We start from the raw sequence: 19,559 nt of genomic DNA, 5'->3' as shown, positions 1-19,559 counted from the left end.
TCTATGGATTCAACCCACGGTGACAAATGGGAAAGGTGATTCAATTATATTTTAAAGACTCTAAAATTGTGTGTCTGTGTAGATGTGTGGGAAGACACAAGCATCTGTGGAAGGGAGTTCCAGGGGCGGAGAACATGAAGGATGCTGATTTATTTTTTCTCTTTGGTCATGTGCTGCTTCAGTGTTTCAGAGAGTATTTATCTTATACTTACTTTGTGACTCAAAACAAGTTTTTAAAACAGGAAAGCAATGCATGCATTATGAAATTGCTAATTACAAATCATTGTTCATGTGGCTATGTTTGGAATCATCTAGGAGACACACTTTTCAGGCATGTCAGAAAGAGCTTAACTGAGAAGCAAAAATTCACCGGAATGTGGGCAACAACAGCTCTTGGACTGAGGCCTCAGACAACATAATGAAAAAAGGAGGAAGCCAGCTGAGTCATCAGCATATTTTGTTGTTGTTGTTGTCTGAATGCAGACACATGTAATCAGCTGTCCTAAGCTCATGTCACAGCACCTTCCACACCATGATGGACTGTATCCCCACAGCAAAATGTGAACCAAAGTAAACCCTTCCCTCCTTTGTTGAGTGGCTTTCCTTGGGTGTTCGGTTACAGCACGGCAAAAGGAGCATATGTGATTATAAACATTAGAGAGCATGTAAAATGACGCCAGCACGTCAGACTTACCAGTCATCCAGTATACTTGCTCTGCTCGTGGCTGTATTTGTGTTACAAAGCCAAGATGAATATTTTTGGCCAGCATCATGTAGCCTGATAAATCTGCTGTACCCAATAGGAGACACTTCACAGGAAATATCTGTTGCCCCTCTGACTAGGTCATAGCCAGGAGATGTAGATCTCAGACTCCTTATCCACCAACCCAATGCTTTGCTCCTTTCACAGAATCCTTATAGGATGTTGACCTGCCTCTCCCATCATCTTACTTGTGAGGGGAACATTGCTTCCATTTTTTATCTTTGTTGTAGTTGTCAGTCAGTGAACACCAACTCCTATTCAAAATGTAGCCTTCCTTGGTGCATTCATTAATGGACTTTTTTCTGAATCGGAAAGGGAAGATACACATTGGAGGGTCTGCAGGGAAAGATGGGTAAAGGATACATTAAGAACACTCTCCTTAATTTAATCCCTGTGGAGAAAACAGCTAGTTTTTCCCTACCAGATTGTTTTCAAGTTCTTCAACTTACACAGAGAAGACAATATCTGAACTCAGGTCTTTCTGAAGTCAAAACCCTTCTTCTCTTGGGCCCTGCAATCTGATATATACCCTTGAAGGACTCTCACCCAGTGCCGTGCAGTAACGCCACCTTCCTTGGAATTGAAAGTCAAGGGAACACCAATCAAAGTCACTGTGGATGGAGATACAATTGTAGTGGAATTCACCACCATAGATGAATGGAAAGACACAGTTAGCAATAGAAATTTCTGGAAAAGAGAATGATTTCAGAATATAAAATAAGCTCATATTGGAAAGCGACTTTCAGATTGTTTTGTCTTAAGGTTGATCTCACTCTGTAACCTAGCTAGACTTCAAACTTACTCAAAATCTGAGACTTGCTTGTAGCTCATATCAGTACCCCTGTCTCAGGTTGCTAAGTGTTTGGATTGCAAGCCAGAGCTGTCATGTATGACTCAGACTTGACTTTGGTGTGTCTATTTTGGAGACAGGATAGCAGTTTCTTTCTCATCATCCTCTCATACACCTGAAGCTGCCTTGTTGACTTTCATGCTTGTGACATAAAATACCTGCAAAAAGTCTCCAAGGAAGCCTCATTTTGTCCCAGAGCTGGGTTCAGGTTGGAGATGCTGGCTTCCTCATTGAAAGTCCTTTGGCAATGAGGGATATCATTTGTCAGAGTTCACACTCTGATGAGAGTTCTTCTCACCATCTGTGTTGACTAGTTTTTGTCACCTTGACACAGTCAAGCTGGGATGGAAGAATCTCAATCAAGGAATTTCCTCTGTCTGATTGGCTCGAGTGCATAATCTGTAGGGCATTTTACTGACTAATGATTGATATAGGAGGGCCCATCCCACTGTGGATGGTATCATCCCTGGGAAAATGGTCCTGCTTTGCATAAGAAAGCTAGATGAACAAGTAATGGAGAGTAAACTAGTTGTCAGAATTTGTTCATGTTTCTGTCCTCACCCCTGCTTGAGTTCTGGCCAAGTTTACCTCAGTGATGGATTGTGATTGCTATTATCACAGCAACCAAAAGTGATTAGAATAGAAATTGGGAGTGGGGTATTGCTTAAAAAGCACTTGATTGTGTTGTTCTTTTTTTCCTGTCTAGTCACACCTTTTAATATATATTAGAAAACTCATAAATCACATTAAAATTATGGATTCCATATAAATACTCAGGATGAAACATAACAGGGACTTAGATTTCAGGTCACTTCAAGAAAGATGCTGAGTAAATAGTTTTGGGAAGAAATACAGAAATCCCTGTTGGAAAACGAGTATAGAAATAGCCAATGACATTTCTAGTTCCCCATCTAGGAATCAACACAAGGTAAACTTTCCACAGAGTGTTCAACTTTCACACAGGTGTAGTGATGCTTCATGTGGTGTTCTTTTTTTTTTTTTTTTTTAAATATTCTTCTCTTATACATTACATCCCAACTGCAGTTTCCTTCCCTGCCTGTGTTGTTCTTTGGGAAGATCGTGAATGTGCTGGGGAGCTTTGGGCTGGAAGCAGCATTCTTCCATCCTTACTGCCTCTGTTCCTGTTTGAGTTCCTTCCCTTACTTCCTTCAATGATGGACTGTGATTGGTAATTATAAGCCAAAAATAATATCCTCATGTCTTTCCAAGTTGGTTTAGGTAGTGTTTGATCACAGCAACAGACAGCAAGTAAGACATATATGTTTTCCTCTGTTCTGGAAAAAAATAAATCTCCTGGTTTGCCAAAGTGATCTCACTGCCATCCACATGTTTCTTCTTATTCGCCTTCCTCTTCCTCCTCCTCTTCTCTTCTTCCTCCTCCTCGTCCTCCTCTTCTTTTTTTTTGCATTTTTCTTTGCCCTGCCTTAGCAATAGCATAACTGTGACCTCTCCCAATGTATTTCTCCATGCTGAAGGGCTGAAGGGCTCACTTCTAATCACTAACCCAACCCCACTGATTAACTACTTACATTCTCTCGTTCTTAGAATAAGAAGTAGCTTCAGGTGACTTACGTTCTGACTAACTTTATAATTCATTAAAACAACACACTATGTTTAAATGCCTTATAATTTATGTTTGTAATAAGATGATTATATTAATTACTTCAATTTAACCACCCACAGTGTGAATCTACATTCAAATATTATGTTTAACTTCCTACATTTATAATGATTGTCAGTGAAAAAAAAAAGAAAGAACAAAGTGCAGAAACTTACATTGTCTTTTCTTAGTCCTAATGGAGAAGGGAGTGTATTTCTTGAGTGACTATGAGTTGCTTACTAAACTGGATCTTTAATATCTAGTTTTTCTGTTGTAACCCAGGGGAACCCTTCATATCAGAACATTATACAAAATAAACTACATGACAGAAAAGTGCAAGAACTTAACAAATATCTAACATTTGAGATGTTGCCCAATAGAGTTGGTTGCCTTACCTTGTTCTGGAGGATGTAAATGAGCGACCAAATCTGAAAGACAGAAGGAATGGGAAAAATGTAAGCCACCTCTTAAAAAAACTGCACACCCAGAATAACTATAAAATCAACATCAGTATTCTTCAATGTTGCATCAAGTTTGTGTTGCATATCCACCCAGGAAATGTCACATCAAGCTATGAAAAACCAAGAAGTCTCACCCATCAGATTGAGTTGTTACTCTTTCAAATGTCTTCCTTTGAGCAGGTTAGAGTCACCCACAATATTAAGTACAATTCAGATTCTACTTACTTATTGTTGTTCAATAGTGTTCAACTCAGAAAATATTCTCTGAAGGACAGTGACATTTATTGGGGATTAGCAGAACATTACCCTGTGATTACTGGTGTCATAGTAAATGTTAGCCATATGTAACAAACCTGGGGCAAAGGGAACAAGTGTAGGCAAAAGTAAGGAGGGTTTTCAGGCAAATTTGGATTGGAATTGTCTTCAGTCACTCATGAACAGGCTGGTGCCAACTCAAAATTCAACAGACACCTGTGGGAAAATGTGATTGACAAAGCATTTCTGTATGAGTATGTATATACCCTTTGGGTACCTATCTGGTACTGAAATTGTATCACTTGCAGGAAAATAGATTAAGCAATACCATACTTCAACAAAAGTACTGATTTTTCTCTCATACCTGGGGCATATATATACATATGTACATATGTATATATATAGGTGTACATATATATTATATTATATTTGTCATATTGGATCCACAATTGTAAAATGGATGTTTGTGCATTTTATGCAGTTCATAACCCAAGCCAATAAATTGGTGCCACCTACTTTATTGGTGTGTCCTATTTCAAATAAGCTAATCAAATAATTTCTCACAAGTATGCCTAGAAACCAACATAATCTAGATAATTCCTCACAGATATGCCCATAGTCTTGTCTCCTATGTGAATGTAGATCTTGTCAAGTTGGCCAGCATAATTAATCATCATGCAGATTATATGTGACATGAAATCAGAAAGAAGTCTATCCAAGGGAGGAAGGAGATCTACAGAAGAAAGCAGAGGGACATAGAAGACTAATGATGGAAAAGGATCAATAAAAGCAAAAGATGCATGAAACTCCATAGGGAGACTACAGGAAAAACGAAACTCTGTAGAAAGTGCATAGACATTTGTCATATTGTATAGCTAACTTTGTATTTCCCAATACTTATTTATTAAAACCATACATTATATTTAAATGCCTTATAATTCATATCTTATATAAGTCCATATTAGATAAACTCCACAGTGAATTAAAACCATTATTTTGCATGCTATTTCCCCACTGGGTGTGAACAGTGTGAATGTGAACAATAACCTCAGAGAATTTACTAAGACTGTGTAACAGCAAGACACCATAAAGAGCACTTGAGAATGTTGGGGGAAGCACAGGAAAGACACAATAAAATCATCTGACCGTCTTGACCAAAATGAGTGAGCACCACTTCTCAACTGCTTATATTTTATCTTCCACTTTCTCCTACCCCAAATTTATTGATATATGCAGTCATATGATTGGCCTCCTTACTGACTTCACTCTAACTTGGATTATTCTTACTTCCTTTAAACCTTTGGTGCCAACAAGACTCTAAAAGCCATCTAAGATCTGAGAGTATGTCTTAGTTGGTTGAGTGCTTTCATAACAAGTTCAAAGGAGCCCTGGGTTTGATCCCAACAACACATAAACTGAGCATTCAGGAGACAGAAGCTGGAAAATCAGGTGTTCATGACTATCTTTGTTCACATAGTGAACAGGAGATCTACTTGGACTACATGAGACTTCTTTAAAAATAATAATACAAGAATAAAACATTCTAACTCTCTCTTCATTAGACACAGAGTACTCCATGCTCTGTAATTTTCAAGATGTCATGCACAAAAAGCCCAACTTTCTCGAGGGCTCTGCATTTCTGTGGACACAGTTGCAAGATGCTGGCCACTCTAAGGTATTCCCCTACCCTTCCTGATTAGCCCTCACAAGTACACTGCAAGATGAGAACCCTTGTTCTATATTGAAGTTACTTGTCTCCTGAGGATGCCATTCATATGGTTCAAATTCCAAGTGACATAAAAGGAATCAACATTAAATTTCTTTCCACCAAACCTGACTCCAGTCACCCTGATAGCCTATGCTTTGTGTGTTTGAAATTTATAGACACTTTAAGTGAACAGCTATCTGAGAAGGCATTAATTAATCCAATGCAAGTAGTAGATGAAACCATATTCTATTTATTTTAGACTTTGCTTCTTTAATGACAGACTTTGCATGAATTTCTAAATCAATCCATTACATTATAGTCTTCCTCCTTCATGAAAATTTTTATTGCTGTGACACTAAGGCTCCTTCACAGGCAAAGTCACCTGTTCTGTGCTCACTCAACCAAGGAGGGGAAGAACAATAGTAGAATCCATGGCTCTCTGCTCTCCATTTGCTACTAAAAAGCTATCTTGGACAGTTGCTCTCCAGCCTTTCTCGGTCCTTGCTTGCTCTAGACTTTCCCCTTGAGCTCTCACCCCCTCTTTCCCACCTCACCTGCATTCAGTCCATACATGCAGACAGCTAGCAACACCCAGCCCACAAGATGTCTCATCACCTCCAGTTGCCTCCTGATGGCACACACACGAGAAAACCTTGCCTCTGACTTTATACTCTCCCTTTCTGCTCCTCCTACTCTGTCTGCTCTCACACACTTCCTCCACAGTGAATTATCTTTGTCCTAAATGGCATAGAGTGACTCAACATCTGTCTTAGAATGCTCCATGGTGTCTTTCTGAAAGTGTTGTCTGTTATGGAGGAATTTCACTTTGCTAACACGACAGCCAATCTGAAAAGCTTTGACTTGTTATCTTTTATCTCTATCATTTTCTCTTTGTGGCATGGATAGAAAAGTGATACTCATATATTCGTTTGAAAAGATTGACTTCGTGTAATTATAGAACAACTCATTGTATATGCATAGAAAACAAGGAGATGGCAACCCAGAAGACAAAATTTATTTTCCTTTTTAATGTTTGCCTTTTGAATGACTCCAGAGAATTGCTTTTCCATTTGGAGGCCAACTTGGGAGAGAAATGTGTACTGTTTAAAGTTAATTATTTTACTTCATATAGCACAGTTTTTAATCAGAACTATCATAATCCAACACACACACACACACACACACACACACACACACAAACACACACTTGTGGGAATGAAATGTGCTTTCTCATACCTACCTCTTATTCATAGATGGACACGTGTGGCTGTGAGTTAGCTCACTCTTGAATTATTTATGTGCTTGTTTCCTGCTTTGTTGAAGAACATTCTTCGAATCTTCATTACTGTGGCTATAACTTTTCCCTGTGACAAGGCAGATATGTTCCTGAATATTCATGAAGTTATGGAAATTATGATAAACGTGTGCACAGTGAGTAAGGAGTAGGCCTAAAGATTTGCCTTGTGCTACATGTTAAGGGACGTTTTGATCAGAGACCAGAACATCTCACCCTCTGCAAAGACTTTGACAATCATCAGAGAGAACCCATTATTCCTTTCTTGCTCAACTGAATAGTTATTATGTCCTGAGGCTCTTTTCATGTGTACAAAAGATAACGTTTTCCCATTTTCTCAGAACTAAGGCTGGTATTTTTATCAACAATACTAGGTAGATTGAAGCAAGCTTGAAAGAAAAATTTAACTTGAGTTAAAAATCCTACAAAATGGCAGAGTGAACTTCAATTCCAAAGCATCTTTATGAATACTGCATTTTCAGATCCAAGAAAATGGACAGTGATTTGGATACACACAGAATGTATAAAAAATGAATTTTAAGTGCAACACAAAAATGAAGAGGTATTTCAATGCATTTGCATTTTACTCTTTATTTAAAAGATGGGTCTAGACATTGCAAGCCCCGTCCAATCCACAGAAACCTCAAAACTAAAACAAAGCTAAGGCATGAGTCTACTCCAGCTGTGGATTTCTTTGGTTAGTTTTGGTTTGTTTTTTCCAGACAGGGTCTCTCTGTGGCTTTGGAGGTTGTACTGGAACCAGCACTTGTAGACAAGGCTTGTGTAGAACTCACAAACATCCAACTACCTCTGCCTCCCAAGTGCTGGGATAAAAGTCATGCGCCACCACAGCCTGGCTACTCCAGCTGATTTACAGACATCCTTTAACTGCTTTTTCTACTGTGAGGATTTCAGTACAGATTAAAAGCACTGATAATGTCAATATATACAAAACCTTTATTTCTTTTTATAAACGTAAAAAAATTCATGCATGTACCAGTGAGTCATCACTTGCATCCAACTGTTAGAAGTCAAACTGTTAAAAGTCAAACAGGTGTAGCAGTACTTCTGTCAATCAAAAGCTTAAGCTTCCCCACTTATTGCCCATTTTGAGTGTGTTGTCTCTGTCTAAAACTATTTCTCTCCTTTTATATCTCTCTTGATGCTTCTCCTAGTCTTTGGATTACCTTCAGACCTCAATTCCCATTACCACAAGTCGGAAAGTTTCATGTGTATACCCAAGTAAATGTTCCTGTAAGGTTCTTTACTTGATTTCTCTTGTCTATATCTGTCCCAAAAGTTTTTCCAATCAGCTGAAGACTACAAACAGCTATAAATCGAAACCAGGCAGCTTTGGACTCACTGAAAACCAATGTAAAATAGGTGCTTCTGATGGATTTCAAACTATACCAAGCTTCTAGCTTGAATCAGCATTTTCGGATTGCTCAAGTACTGTCTGGACTTTTCTAATCCCAAGTGGTCCTTCGGGTAACGGGTGTCTCCCAGATTGTATTTCTTTCCTTCCTTCCAACATTTTCTCAGAATTCCGGCCTTCCTGAGTCTAGAAATTGACATCTTAATTTTAACTAAGAAGGAATTACAGAGGAGATTACATCACTACTCAACCATCAACAAATATAGTGGAATGTCATATTCAAAATAAATTCAGGACAAATCACTAACTGTGGTACATATTAGAACACAAAAGCGTTTGCTGGTCTCTAGGCTTTCTCATTAAGTGCCTGTTATAGAGTCTGGCATCCTGGCTTCCATCAGCTCTTATCATTATAGCCCCTATCCCTAACTTCTCTAACTCCTGTGTTCCCTTACACCTCTGATTTCTTTGTAACCTTACTATTTTGGCCATGGGTCCTCTTGGCTCTTTTCTTCATCTTGTCTTTTCTCTTTTTTGGACACCTTTATTTTTGTTCTTCTCTAATGCTTTCCACCTCATGGCCTAGACTAATCTGTTGGCCACGTTCAGTCTACAGTTAAGCTCCATGCTCTAGATGCTTACCAATGCCCCTGGATGTGTTCTTCATTATGTATGAGAGAAACCTTCCCCTCAACCATAAAAAAGACAATTTCTTCTGCAAATACATACATACATATGTTTGTCTATATGACATGGTAGTAGAGCAGGACTATATGGGAGGAGAATGTGCTATCTTAGGGGAAAGGAGAAGATCTGGACAGTAGAAGAGCAATGATGAGTAAATTACAATGTTGTATTCATGCATAAAAGTTTTATAATGAAACCTATTGTTTTATACTCTTTCTAAAATTTACCAAAAAGGAAGTAAAAGTGAAATATTGAGCAGAAATGCTGCTTTATGAAGGTCTTACACCATAGGCTATTTGTTTTTTTTTTTTTTTTTTTGATTATATATTTTTTTTTTTTTTTTTTTTTTAAAAAAGTTTAATTTATTGAAAAAAATTTTTTTTTAATATTTTTTTGTTTTTGGGGGTTTTTTTTTTTAATATTTTTTTTTTGGTTGGGGGGGCGGTGTTGGGGGGTTGGAAGAAGGTTCAGTTTTCCTAGCTGTAGTCTGTAGGGCTGTTTTGTCCAGCTGTTTGGAATGTAGGATCAGCTTGTACTCTGTTTCAGGCGGTCTGGTGTGATCAAACCACATTAGTCTGGAAGGAATCCACATCTTTTCATTTTCTGTGGAAACAAAAATAGAAATACTTTTCCCCAGTAACTTGTTCTTCAACTTATATTTTGGAGTCAAAGCGTTTTTTTTTTTTTTTTTTTTTTTATTATTTTACATGTCGATCCCAGTTCCCTCTCCCTCCCTCCCTCCCTCCCCCCAAGCCCTCCCTCCCTCCTTCCCTCCCTTTTGCCCTCTCTACCCTCTCCCATGCACTCTAAACACCCTCCCCTCCCAACCCCCCACCACAATACAATATGTAGGGGAATGCCATCCAGTTGGGGTCATGTAGATCTGACAGGTCCTGTGAAGTAGGGACTAGGGCTTCTCTCCTATCTCTAGAATAAGGCAGTTATCCCTCCATGGGGGATATGTTTGCAAAGTCCTTTTGTGCACCAGGGATACATCCTGGCTCCACTGTCTGAGGTCTCTTAGACTGCTCAGACCTTCTGGCTGAGACCCATATTCAGGGGGGTCCGAGTCAGACCGCTGTTGGCTTCCCAGCTATCAGTCTAGTGGCCCTTAGCTCCTCCTTGTTCAGGTAAGCTGTCTCTATGTACTTCTACCGCATGGTCTTGTCCTCTCCATCTGCTTCTGGGTTCTAGTTTGACTCAGTGTTTATGTATGGCTGTTTGCTCCTGTTTTCAACAGGCATTAGTTGAGGACTCCATGGAGAAGTTAGTTGTTGATCTCACTCTCCGGGAAGGGCATTTATGATAGCCTTTCCACGGAAGCTGAGATTGTTAGTTGGGAGCAGTCTTGTAGTTCCCTCGACCTTTCTTTGTGTTCAACTTTATCTTCAAACCAATATTGGCTCCCTCTTTTATGTTCTCTCTCTCTGTCTCTGTCTCTCTCTCTCTTTCCTATTTTCCATTCCTAACCAGGCTCAATCCTCCTGGTCGCACATGCCTTCCTCTCCTCCCTCTCATTTTCTCCTACTTCTCTCTCCATTAGCTGTCCTCCCCCACTATACCTGAGGTCTGGGGGACTTGTCCCTTCCCAGTTCTGTGAGGGACTTTATATGAATCTCTTAGAATACAACTTGTATCCTAGTTCCTCTGGTGATGTGAATTATAGGCTGGTGATCATTTGATCTAGGTCTAAAATCCATATATGAGTGAGTACTTACTGTGTTCCTCTTTTTGTGACTGGGTTACCTCATTCAGGATGGTTTCTTCAAGTGCCATCCACTTGCCTGCGAATTTCAAGATACCATTATTTTTTTCTGCAGAGTAGTATTCCATTGTGTAGATGTGCCACATCTTCATTAACCATTCTTCAATTGAAGGGCATCTAGGTTGCTTCCAGGTTCTTGCTATTACAAATAGTGCTGCTATGAACATAGTTGAACAGATGTCTTTGTTGCATTGATGTGAATCCTTTGGGTATATGCCTAAGAGGGGGATTGCCGGGTCCTGTGGTAAACTAATTCCCATTTTCCTGAGGAACCGCCATACTGATCTCCAAAGTGGCTGTATGAGTTTGCACTCCCACCAGCAGTGGAGGAGTGTTCCACTTTCTCCACATCCTCTCCAACATAAGTCATCACTGGTGTTTCTAATTTTAGCCATTCTGGCAGGGGTAAGATGGTATCTCAAAGTTGTTTTGATTTGCATTTCCCTGATAGCTAAGGATGTGGAGCATTTTCTTAAGTGTCTTTCAGCCTTTTTGATTTCCTCCATTGAGAATTCTTTCTTCAGTTCTGTACCCCATTTTTTAATAGGGTTATTTGGTGTTTTGTTGACTAGTTTCTTGAGTTCTTTGTATATTTTGGAGATCAGCCCTTTGTCGGATATAGGATTAGTGAAAATCTTTTCCCAGTCAGTGGGCTGCCGTTTGGTCTTGTCAACTGTGTCCTTTGCCTTACAGAAGCTTCTAAGTTTGAAGAGGTCCCATTTATTAATTGTTTCTTTCAGTGTCTGTGCCCCTGGAGTTATGTTCAAGAAGCGGTCTCCTATACCAATTTGTTCAAGGGTACCTCCTACTTTCTCTTCTAAGAGGTTCAATGTGGCTGGATTGATGTTGAGGTCTTTGATCCATTTGGACTTGAGTTTTGTGCATGGCGACAGACATGGGTCTATCTGCAGTCTTCTACACACCCTCATCCAATTGTGCCAGCACCATTTGTTGAAGATGCCGTCTTTGCCCCATTGTATAATTTTAGCTGTTTTGTCGAAAATCAGGTGTTCATAGGTGCGTGGATTAATATCAGGATTTTCAATTCGATTCCATTGGTCTACCTGTCTATTTTTATGCCAATACCAGGCTGTTTTCAGAACTATAGCTCTGTAGTAGAGCTTAAAGTCAGGAATGGTGATGCCTCCTGATGTTCTTTTATTGTATAGGGTTGTTTTGGCTATCCTGGGTCTTTTGTTTTTCCATATAAAGTTGATTATTATCCTTTCAAGGTCGGTGAAGAATTGTGGTGGGATTTTAATGGGGATTGCATTGAATCTGTAGATTGCTTTTGGTAAGATTGCCATTTTTACTATGTTTATCCTACCTATCCAAGAGCATGGGAGGTCTTTCCATTTTCTGGTATCTTCTTTAATTTCTTTCTTTAGAGTCACAAAGTTCTTATTATATAGATCTTTTACTTGTTTGGTAAGCGTTACACCAAGATACTTTATGTTGCTTGTGGCTATTGTAAAGGGTGATGTTTCTCTGATTTCTTTCTCGGCCTCTTTGTCGTCTGAAAAAAATAGGGCTACTGATTTTTTTGAGTTTATCTTGTATCCTGCTAGTTTGCTGAAGGTGTTTATCAGCTGTAGGAGTTCCCTGGTAGAGTTTATTGGGTCGCTTATGTAAACTATCATATCATCTGCAAAGAGAGACAGTTTGACTTCTTCCTTTCCAATTTGTATCCCCTTGATCTCCTTTTGTTGTCTTATAGCATTAGCTAGAACTTCTAGTACGATATTGAAGAGATATGGAGAGAGAGGACAGCCTTGTCTTGTTCCTGATTTTAGAGGAATTGGCTTAAGTTTCTCTCCATTCAGTTTGATGTTGGCAGTTGGTTTGCTGTATATTGCTCTTATTATGTTTAGGTATGTTCCTGTTATCCCTGACCTCTCTAATACCTTTATCATGAAAGGGTGTTGAATTTTATCGAAGGCTTTTTCTGCATCTAGGGAGATAATCATATGGTTTTTCTTTTTCAGTTTGTTTATATGGTGGATCACGTTGATAGATTTTCGTATGTTAAACCATCCCTGCAATCCAGGTATGAAGCCTACTTGATCATGGTGGATGATTTCTCTGATGTATTTTTGAATTCGGTTTGCCATTATTTTATTGAGTATTTTTGCATCGATGTTCATCAGGGATATTGGTCTGTAGTTTTCTTTCTTAGTTGTGTCTTTGTGAGGTTTGGGTACCAAAGTTATTGTGGCCTCATAAAAAGAGATTGGCAATAAACCTTCTGTTTCTATCTTGTGGAACAGTTTGAGGAGTAGTGGTATTAGTTCTTCCTTGAATGTCTGGTAGAATTCTGCACTGAATCCATCTGGCCCTGGACTTTTTTTCGTTGGAAGGCTTTCGATGACTGCTTCTATTTCATTTCGGGTTATAGGTCTATTTAAGTTGTTTGTCTGTTCTTGATTTAATTTTGGTAAGTGATAGTTATCCAGAAACTTGTCCATTTCCTTTGAATTTTCAATTTTTGTGGAATACAGATTTTCGAAGTATGACCTGAAAATTGTCTGGATTTCCTCTGTGTCTGTTGTTATGTTCCCCATTTCGTTTCTGATTTTGTTAATTTGCATGTTCTGTCTCTGCTTTTTCGTTAATTTGGATAAAGGTTTATCAATCTTGTTGATTTTCTCAAAAAACCAACTCTTTGTTGCATTGATTTTTTGTATTGTTTTCCTGGTTTCTATTTTGTTGATTTCAGCCCTCAAGTTGATTATTTCCTGGCGTCTGCTCCTGCGGGGTGAATTCGCTTCTCTCTGTTCTAAGGTTTTCAGTTGCGCTGTTAATTCATTTATGTGACTATCCTCTGTTTTCTTCATATGGGCACTTAGTGCAATGAACTTCCCTCGTAGCACTGCTTTCAAGGTGTCCCATAAGTTCGGGTATGTTGTATCCTCATTCTCGTTGAATATTAGAAAGTCTTTAATTTCTTTCTTTATTTCTTCTTTGACCCAGGAGTGGTGCAATTGCACATTGTTAAGTTTCCATGAGTTTGCAGGTTTTCTGCTATTTGTATTGTTGTTGAATTCCAATTTTAAAGCATGGTGGTCCGATAAGATACAGGGGACTATTTCTATTCTCTTGTATCTGTTGAGGTTTGTTATGTCTCCTAGTATGTGGTCGATTTTAGAGAAGGTTCCATGTGGAGCAGAGAAGAAGGTATATTCTTTTGTCTTTGGATGGAATGTTCTATAGATGTCTGTTAGCCCCAGTTGAGACATAACTTCTGTTAATTCTTTTGTTTCTTTGTTTTGTGTTTTTTTTTTTTGTGTGTTTTTTTTTTTGTTGTTGTTGTTTGGGGGACGCCAAAAATTTTTGTGTTTTTTTTTTTATGTTTTTTTTTTTTTTTTTTTTTTTTTTTTATTGTGGTTGGGGTGTTTTAAGGGGGGGGGTTTTGTGTAGTGAGTGTGTTTTTTTGTGTTTTTTTTTTGAAGAGTATTTTGTGGGGGGGGTTTTTTTTTTTTTTTTTTTTTTTTTTTTTTTTGTGTTGGGTTTTTTTTTTTTTGGTTGGGGAGGCCCGCTTTTTTTTTTTTTTCTTTTTTTTGGGAATATGTGTTCTAATTTTTTTACATGTTGAGACTCTTCCTATCTCTCACACCTGTTTCCATCAAACTATACAACCCAACTGTGTTTATTATCTCCATGATCAAAACATAATTGTTCTTTTTAGCTTTCAGTGTATAGTTACAGAAGTTTTTCACAGCACACAAGCATCTTTAAAGACATTTCTTAAGAATGATTTTTACTTATGTGTGGGTAGGTACACATGATTGCAGGTGGATGCAGAACATATGCATGGTTGTAAGCTGCATGGTGGCCATTTTGATCCCTGCACCAGTTACAGGATATCAAGCAACTTCTAGATTAGAACATCTCAGAACTTCTGTTTTCATTCAGCCCTGGTGTTTGATGATGGATGAATATCTATATGATTTTATTCCCTTTTTTGTAGTACTGTTCTCTTTGACCATATAGTGCTTCTCAAAAAGCCATTTCAATAGGTCTTTGACTTAGTAGTTTTTGACTTAGAGACATCAGATTGTACTAACTTCTTTATGTGTTCCTTTAACAATGAGATGTGATTTCTTTCATATGATTGCATCTTGAGCATTTGTGTCCTTATTTATGTCACTTTAATCCACTTTTAAAAAACTATTCTTCCCATTTAGATAATCAAAACTCCTATTCGTACTGTATTTTATTTCATAGGTGTGGGGATTTGATATGCACTGTGAATTTACTTTTTTAGTTATTCACAGGATATGTAACTACTATATTTGAAAGGTAAAATGTTTCTTAAATTGCCAACATTTCATTTCTCAAGTATTGTCAGAAATATACAATATACTCAGTACAAGATTATTGAAATTATGTACTCATAATTTTGTGAGGAAAGTACTGGCATTGTTCCCCATCCAGCTCATCTGGCTCTAATCTCTTTCCTAGGAAGTCACAGATCTTCTCTATGGTTCCTCTTGTGTCCTAAATGAAGAAGAAACAAAAATAAGGGTAATAAACAGAGAGTTCTGAGAGAAAGTTGAAGAGAACAAAACTGTAGATGGAGGACGTGAAAAAGGACACAAAGAAATAAATGGCACCATCAAATGAGAACACATTGAATTATAAAAGAAATAGGCTTTGGAGAGAGGGCGGGAGACAAACATGCAATTTGTATATTCATTGAATGGAAATCCAATATAGCTGATATCTGGCCCTTACAATAGAGACTCTGGTATTTCTTTTAGGAAGAAGAGAGAATATTAGGCAAGGGGAACCATACAGTCATGGTTTAACTCAAACTTGATTAGTACAGAATGATGACTTTGAATTTTAGACTCTCCTTCCAGTATCTCCAAGGTACCATGATCACTGGTGTTTGGCACAATAACTACCAAATACACTAGGATGTTTTACATCAAGATGTTGTCCACTGTGGAATTCTGTCTGGTGGGACAGAAGTTGCTTTGAGAACACACTGATTTTGAGCTTACGGAGATCAGAGATCATTGCACATGACTTTGTGTCCCACGCATGGATGTATGCACAAGTACTTAAAAGTATGCACAACCATACCAAACCCATACCAAACCAGTCTTGAGATGTTTGAAGAAACTTAATTAATTACTTCTAGACAACGATGAAGGTGTAGAGTGAAGGCATGTGCACAAGAAGCTTGACAGGGGTTAATGTTTATGCCAAGTAATACTGCTTTCTCAGGGTAACTAACAATAATTCAGTTTTACAGCAGTTTCATGAAAATGTTCTCATTAATTATTAATTTGGGTACTTCTAAGAGATTTCATTGTGTTTTGAGCTATGATTTCATGTTGTAGCTCAGGTGAGCATCAAATTCACAATCTTCCTGCCTGAGATTTCCAATTGCTGAGTTACATTTGTAATCCTCCCAGTTTTGATGAACAAAAGGGTCAAGACCACACTGGGGAAAGCCACAGAAACAGTTGACCTGAGCAAGCCAGAACTCATGGACCCCAGTCTGACAGCAGGGCAACCAACATAGGACCAAATCAGGTCCCCTGAACGTGGGTCTCATTTAGGAGGCCTGGGCAGTCTTTGGGACCTCTGACAGTGGAACCAGGATGTATTCTTAGTGCACAAACAGAGTTTGGGAGCCCATTCCCCATGGAGGAATGCCTCCTTAGCCTAGAAACATGGAGAAGGGCCTAGGTCCTACCCCAAATGATGTGACAGATGATCCTCTATAGAAGGCATCATCCTTCCTGGGTAGTGGATGGGTATGGGTTGTCGGGTCAGTGGGGGGCATGAGTACATGGGAAGGAGAAGGAATTGGGACTTATATGTAAAATAAGATTGTTTATAATTTAAACATAATTAATTAAATAAAATACATCTAAAACATTCAAAAAAAAAAAAAAAGGAAAAAAGAATGATGCTTACTTTTTTATGATTTCGTAGCTCAGTAACAGGAAATTATCTGATTCTCTCATGGATAGCCAGTCACGGGTGTGTTCAAACCATGATCCATATAGGACTGTGTGGGAGAAAGAAAGTGTCAAATGCAAAGCATAATGATGTGGGCAGCTTGATATTCTTTACTTTTCTGTCCATGGCAGACATCTTTATTAAGAAATATCAAACTAGTATGTACTGGATGGTTTTGTGTGTCAACTTGACACAAGCTAGACTTCTCAGAGGAAGGAGCCTCGGCCGAACAAATAACTTCTTGACATCCAGCCGTAAGCATTTTGTCATTTAGTCATCAGTGGGGGAAGGCCCAGACTATGGTGAGTGGTGTCATCTGTGGACTTCTGGTCCTGGATCTTGTAAGAATATCAACTGAGCAAGCCAGGGGAAGTAAGCCAGTATGTAATGCCTCTCCATGGCAGCTGCATCAGCCCCTGATTCTGAGATCCTGCCCTGTTTTGAATTCCTGTCCTGACTTACTTTAGTGGTACATAGCAATGCTGACATGTAAGCCTGATAAACTTTTTCTTCAACTTGCTCTTTGGTCATGGCGTTTTGTCATAGCAACAGAGATCCTATCTAAGACACACATGTAAAGAACCGTGACATGAAAGTAGGAAGAAGGGGAAGTTGTGAAGAGCAAAAGGAACATCAAGAGTGAGGACATGACAAGAAAGACAAGCGGGCCATTATTGTGGTCAAAATGCATGTCCAAATATGTGGAAATTTCACAATGAAACCCTTTATTAAAAACAATTCTCGGATAGTAAGATCAACAACTAACTTATCTACCATCATGGAGCCCTCATCTAGTACCCGTTGGAAACAGAAGCAAACACCCATAACTAAACACTGAGTCGAACTAGAATCCAGATGCAGAGGGAGAGGACAAAACCAGGCTGCAGAAACACACAGAGACAGCTGACCTGAACAAGGAGGAGCTGACAGGCCCCCAGACTGATAGCTGGGAATCCAGCATGGGACTGACTCAGGCCCCCCTGAATATGGGTCTCAGCCAGAAGGACTGAGCAGTCTAAGGGACCTCAGACAGTGGAACCAGGATGTATCCCTGGTGCACGAAAGGACTTTGGGAACACATCCCCCATGGAGGGATAACTGCCTTAATCTAGAGACAGGAGAGAAGTCCTAGTCCCTACTTCAAATGACTTGACAGATTTACATGAGTCCACCTGGATGGCATTGCCCTACATGTGGAATTGGGGTGGGGGGATGGGAGGGGGTGGTGGTCAGGGTGCATATGAGGAGGTAGAGAGGGTAAGAGGAAGGGAGGGAGGGAGGAAGAGGGAACTGGGATCAACATGTAAAATAAAATTAGTAATTAAAAACAATTAACATATCCCAATAAAAGTTAAAATGAAAACAAAATATAAAGAATACCCACCTATGAAAATATTTGTGAGACAAATAAGAAAACAATATTTACAATATCTGGAATGATCCATCTTAAAAAATGTTGGCTGGTCAGGCTAATGTATGAGAAACTAATTAAGTAAAGTATGAAAATCCACAGATGAGAAACATGGTAAGAGGAAAACTGCATGTGTTGTTTTTGTGCTGCTGTGAACTTAAGAGAGAGCTTATTTTTGGCTTGTCATTCTAAAGGGACAAGAATCATTGATACAGCTAAGGGACTAATGGCAAGAAATGACAGGCAGAGCTATAGGAATGGGATGCTGAGACTTCAACATGAAGTCTTCAACATGAACCAAAAGCAGGAAGCAGAGAGAGGGAACCTGGAAGTGATTTGAGGATTTAACCTCTCAAAGTACATCCTCAATTTTATACTTCCTCCAGCAAGGCTGTGCCTCACACACCCGATGGAATACAAATCTTCTCACCAACTAAGAAGCAAGGGTTCAAGCATCAAGTATATGTGGGGGAAATTCTTACTCAACACTTCACAAATGTCAATATCTAAATGGTACTGGAAAGACAATAAACTCCAAATGGTACAACAGCTGTGCCCTGTTGTGCGGTGGTTCATGAGACAAGGAAGTCATGACAATCAGGTTCCAATATTTGGACCCACATATTGATTTAATGTAGATGGAAAAAATGGCACCAAGTGAAGTCTACTGAAGATAACGAAGGTATAGAAGTAATTAAGTTTGGTAACATGTAGATTTGAACTCCAGCATCAAATAAGCAGAACACTGTAGGAGGTGTTTGTAGTCCTAGAATTCAGGAGGTAGGTTAAGAGGTACTGAATTCCCATGTCATGCCTTGCAAAATACTGAGTTCAAAGCCAGTTCATCCTGTGTGGCCACTTGTCTTTAAAAAATGTCTCTGAGTTTCCCCCAGCTCCTATATTTCAGAGGACACTCACCATTTCCTTTGAGGAACCATTCAAAGTAAGTTTCCAGCGAATATGAATTCTTAGTAATATTTGATTTACCCCAGAAAAAATAGCCAGATTCAAGAACATCTCTGGCATTTCTGAGATAGATCACCTTAAATGAGAAAACATGTAAATGAATGTCAATACAATCATCCCTCAACTTTTAATATGCTTAACTGACATGAATTGCCAATGTAATGCCCATGTAATTGTATTTTTTAAAAAATTTATTATTTTTATTTGGACAACAAATATATATATGTGTGTGTGTGTGTGCAAATTATCTACATTTTGAATCCTTTTTATACTTTTGTTTGCAAAAATAAAATAGCAAAATGACTGAGATCACCAATATTGTAAAAAAAAAAGATTGATTTAATAGCTTCAAAGATGTGTGTGACAGATGATCAAGCCAGTCAGCAAAATACCTAAGCTACCAAGAGTGATGAGTACTGTGTGAAAC

At 38.7% G+C, this 19,559-nt stretch overlaps 1 protein-coding gene across 1 annotated transcript; it reads right to left on the bottom strand.

Annotated features, from left to right (window-relative positions):
- Positions 1–947: 947 nt before the first annotated feature.
- Positions 948–17,286, bottom strand: LOC127238448 (binder of sperm protein homolog 2). The gene is made up of 5 exons (XM_051207066.1): positions 17,218–17,286; positions 6,213–6,396; positions 3,630–3,662; positions 1,310–1,450; positions 948–1,099 (listed from the first exon to the last, which is right to left on the bottom strand). Exons 1-5 carry the CDS (start codon positions 17,284–17,286, stop codon positions 948–950), a joined length of 579 nt encoding a protein of 192 aa, XP_051063023.1.
- Positions 17,287–19,559: the final 2,273 nt, after the last annotated feature.

This window comes from Phodopus roborovskii, unplaced genomic scaffold (genome assembly GCF_943737965.1).
Source record: "Phodopus roborovskii unplaced genomic scaffold, PHOROB, whole genome shotgun sequence".
Taxonomy (NCBI): Eukaryota; Metazoa; Chordata; class Mammalia; order Rodentia; family Cricetidae; genus Phodopus; species Phodopus roborovskii.
This window is presented reverse-complemented; position numbering and strand designations above follow the sequence as displayed.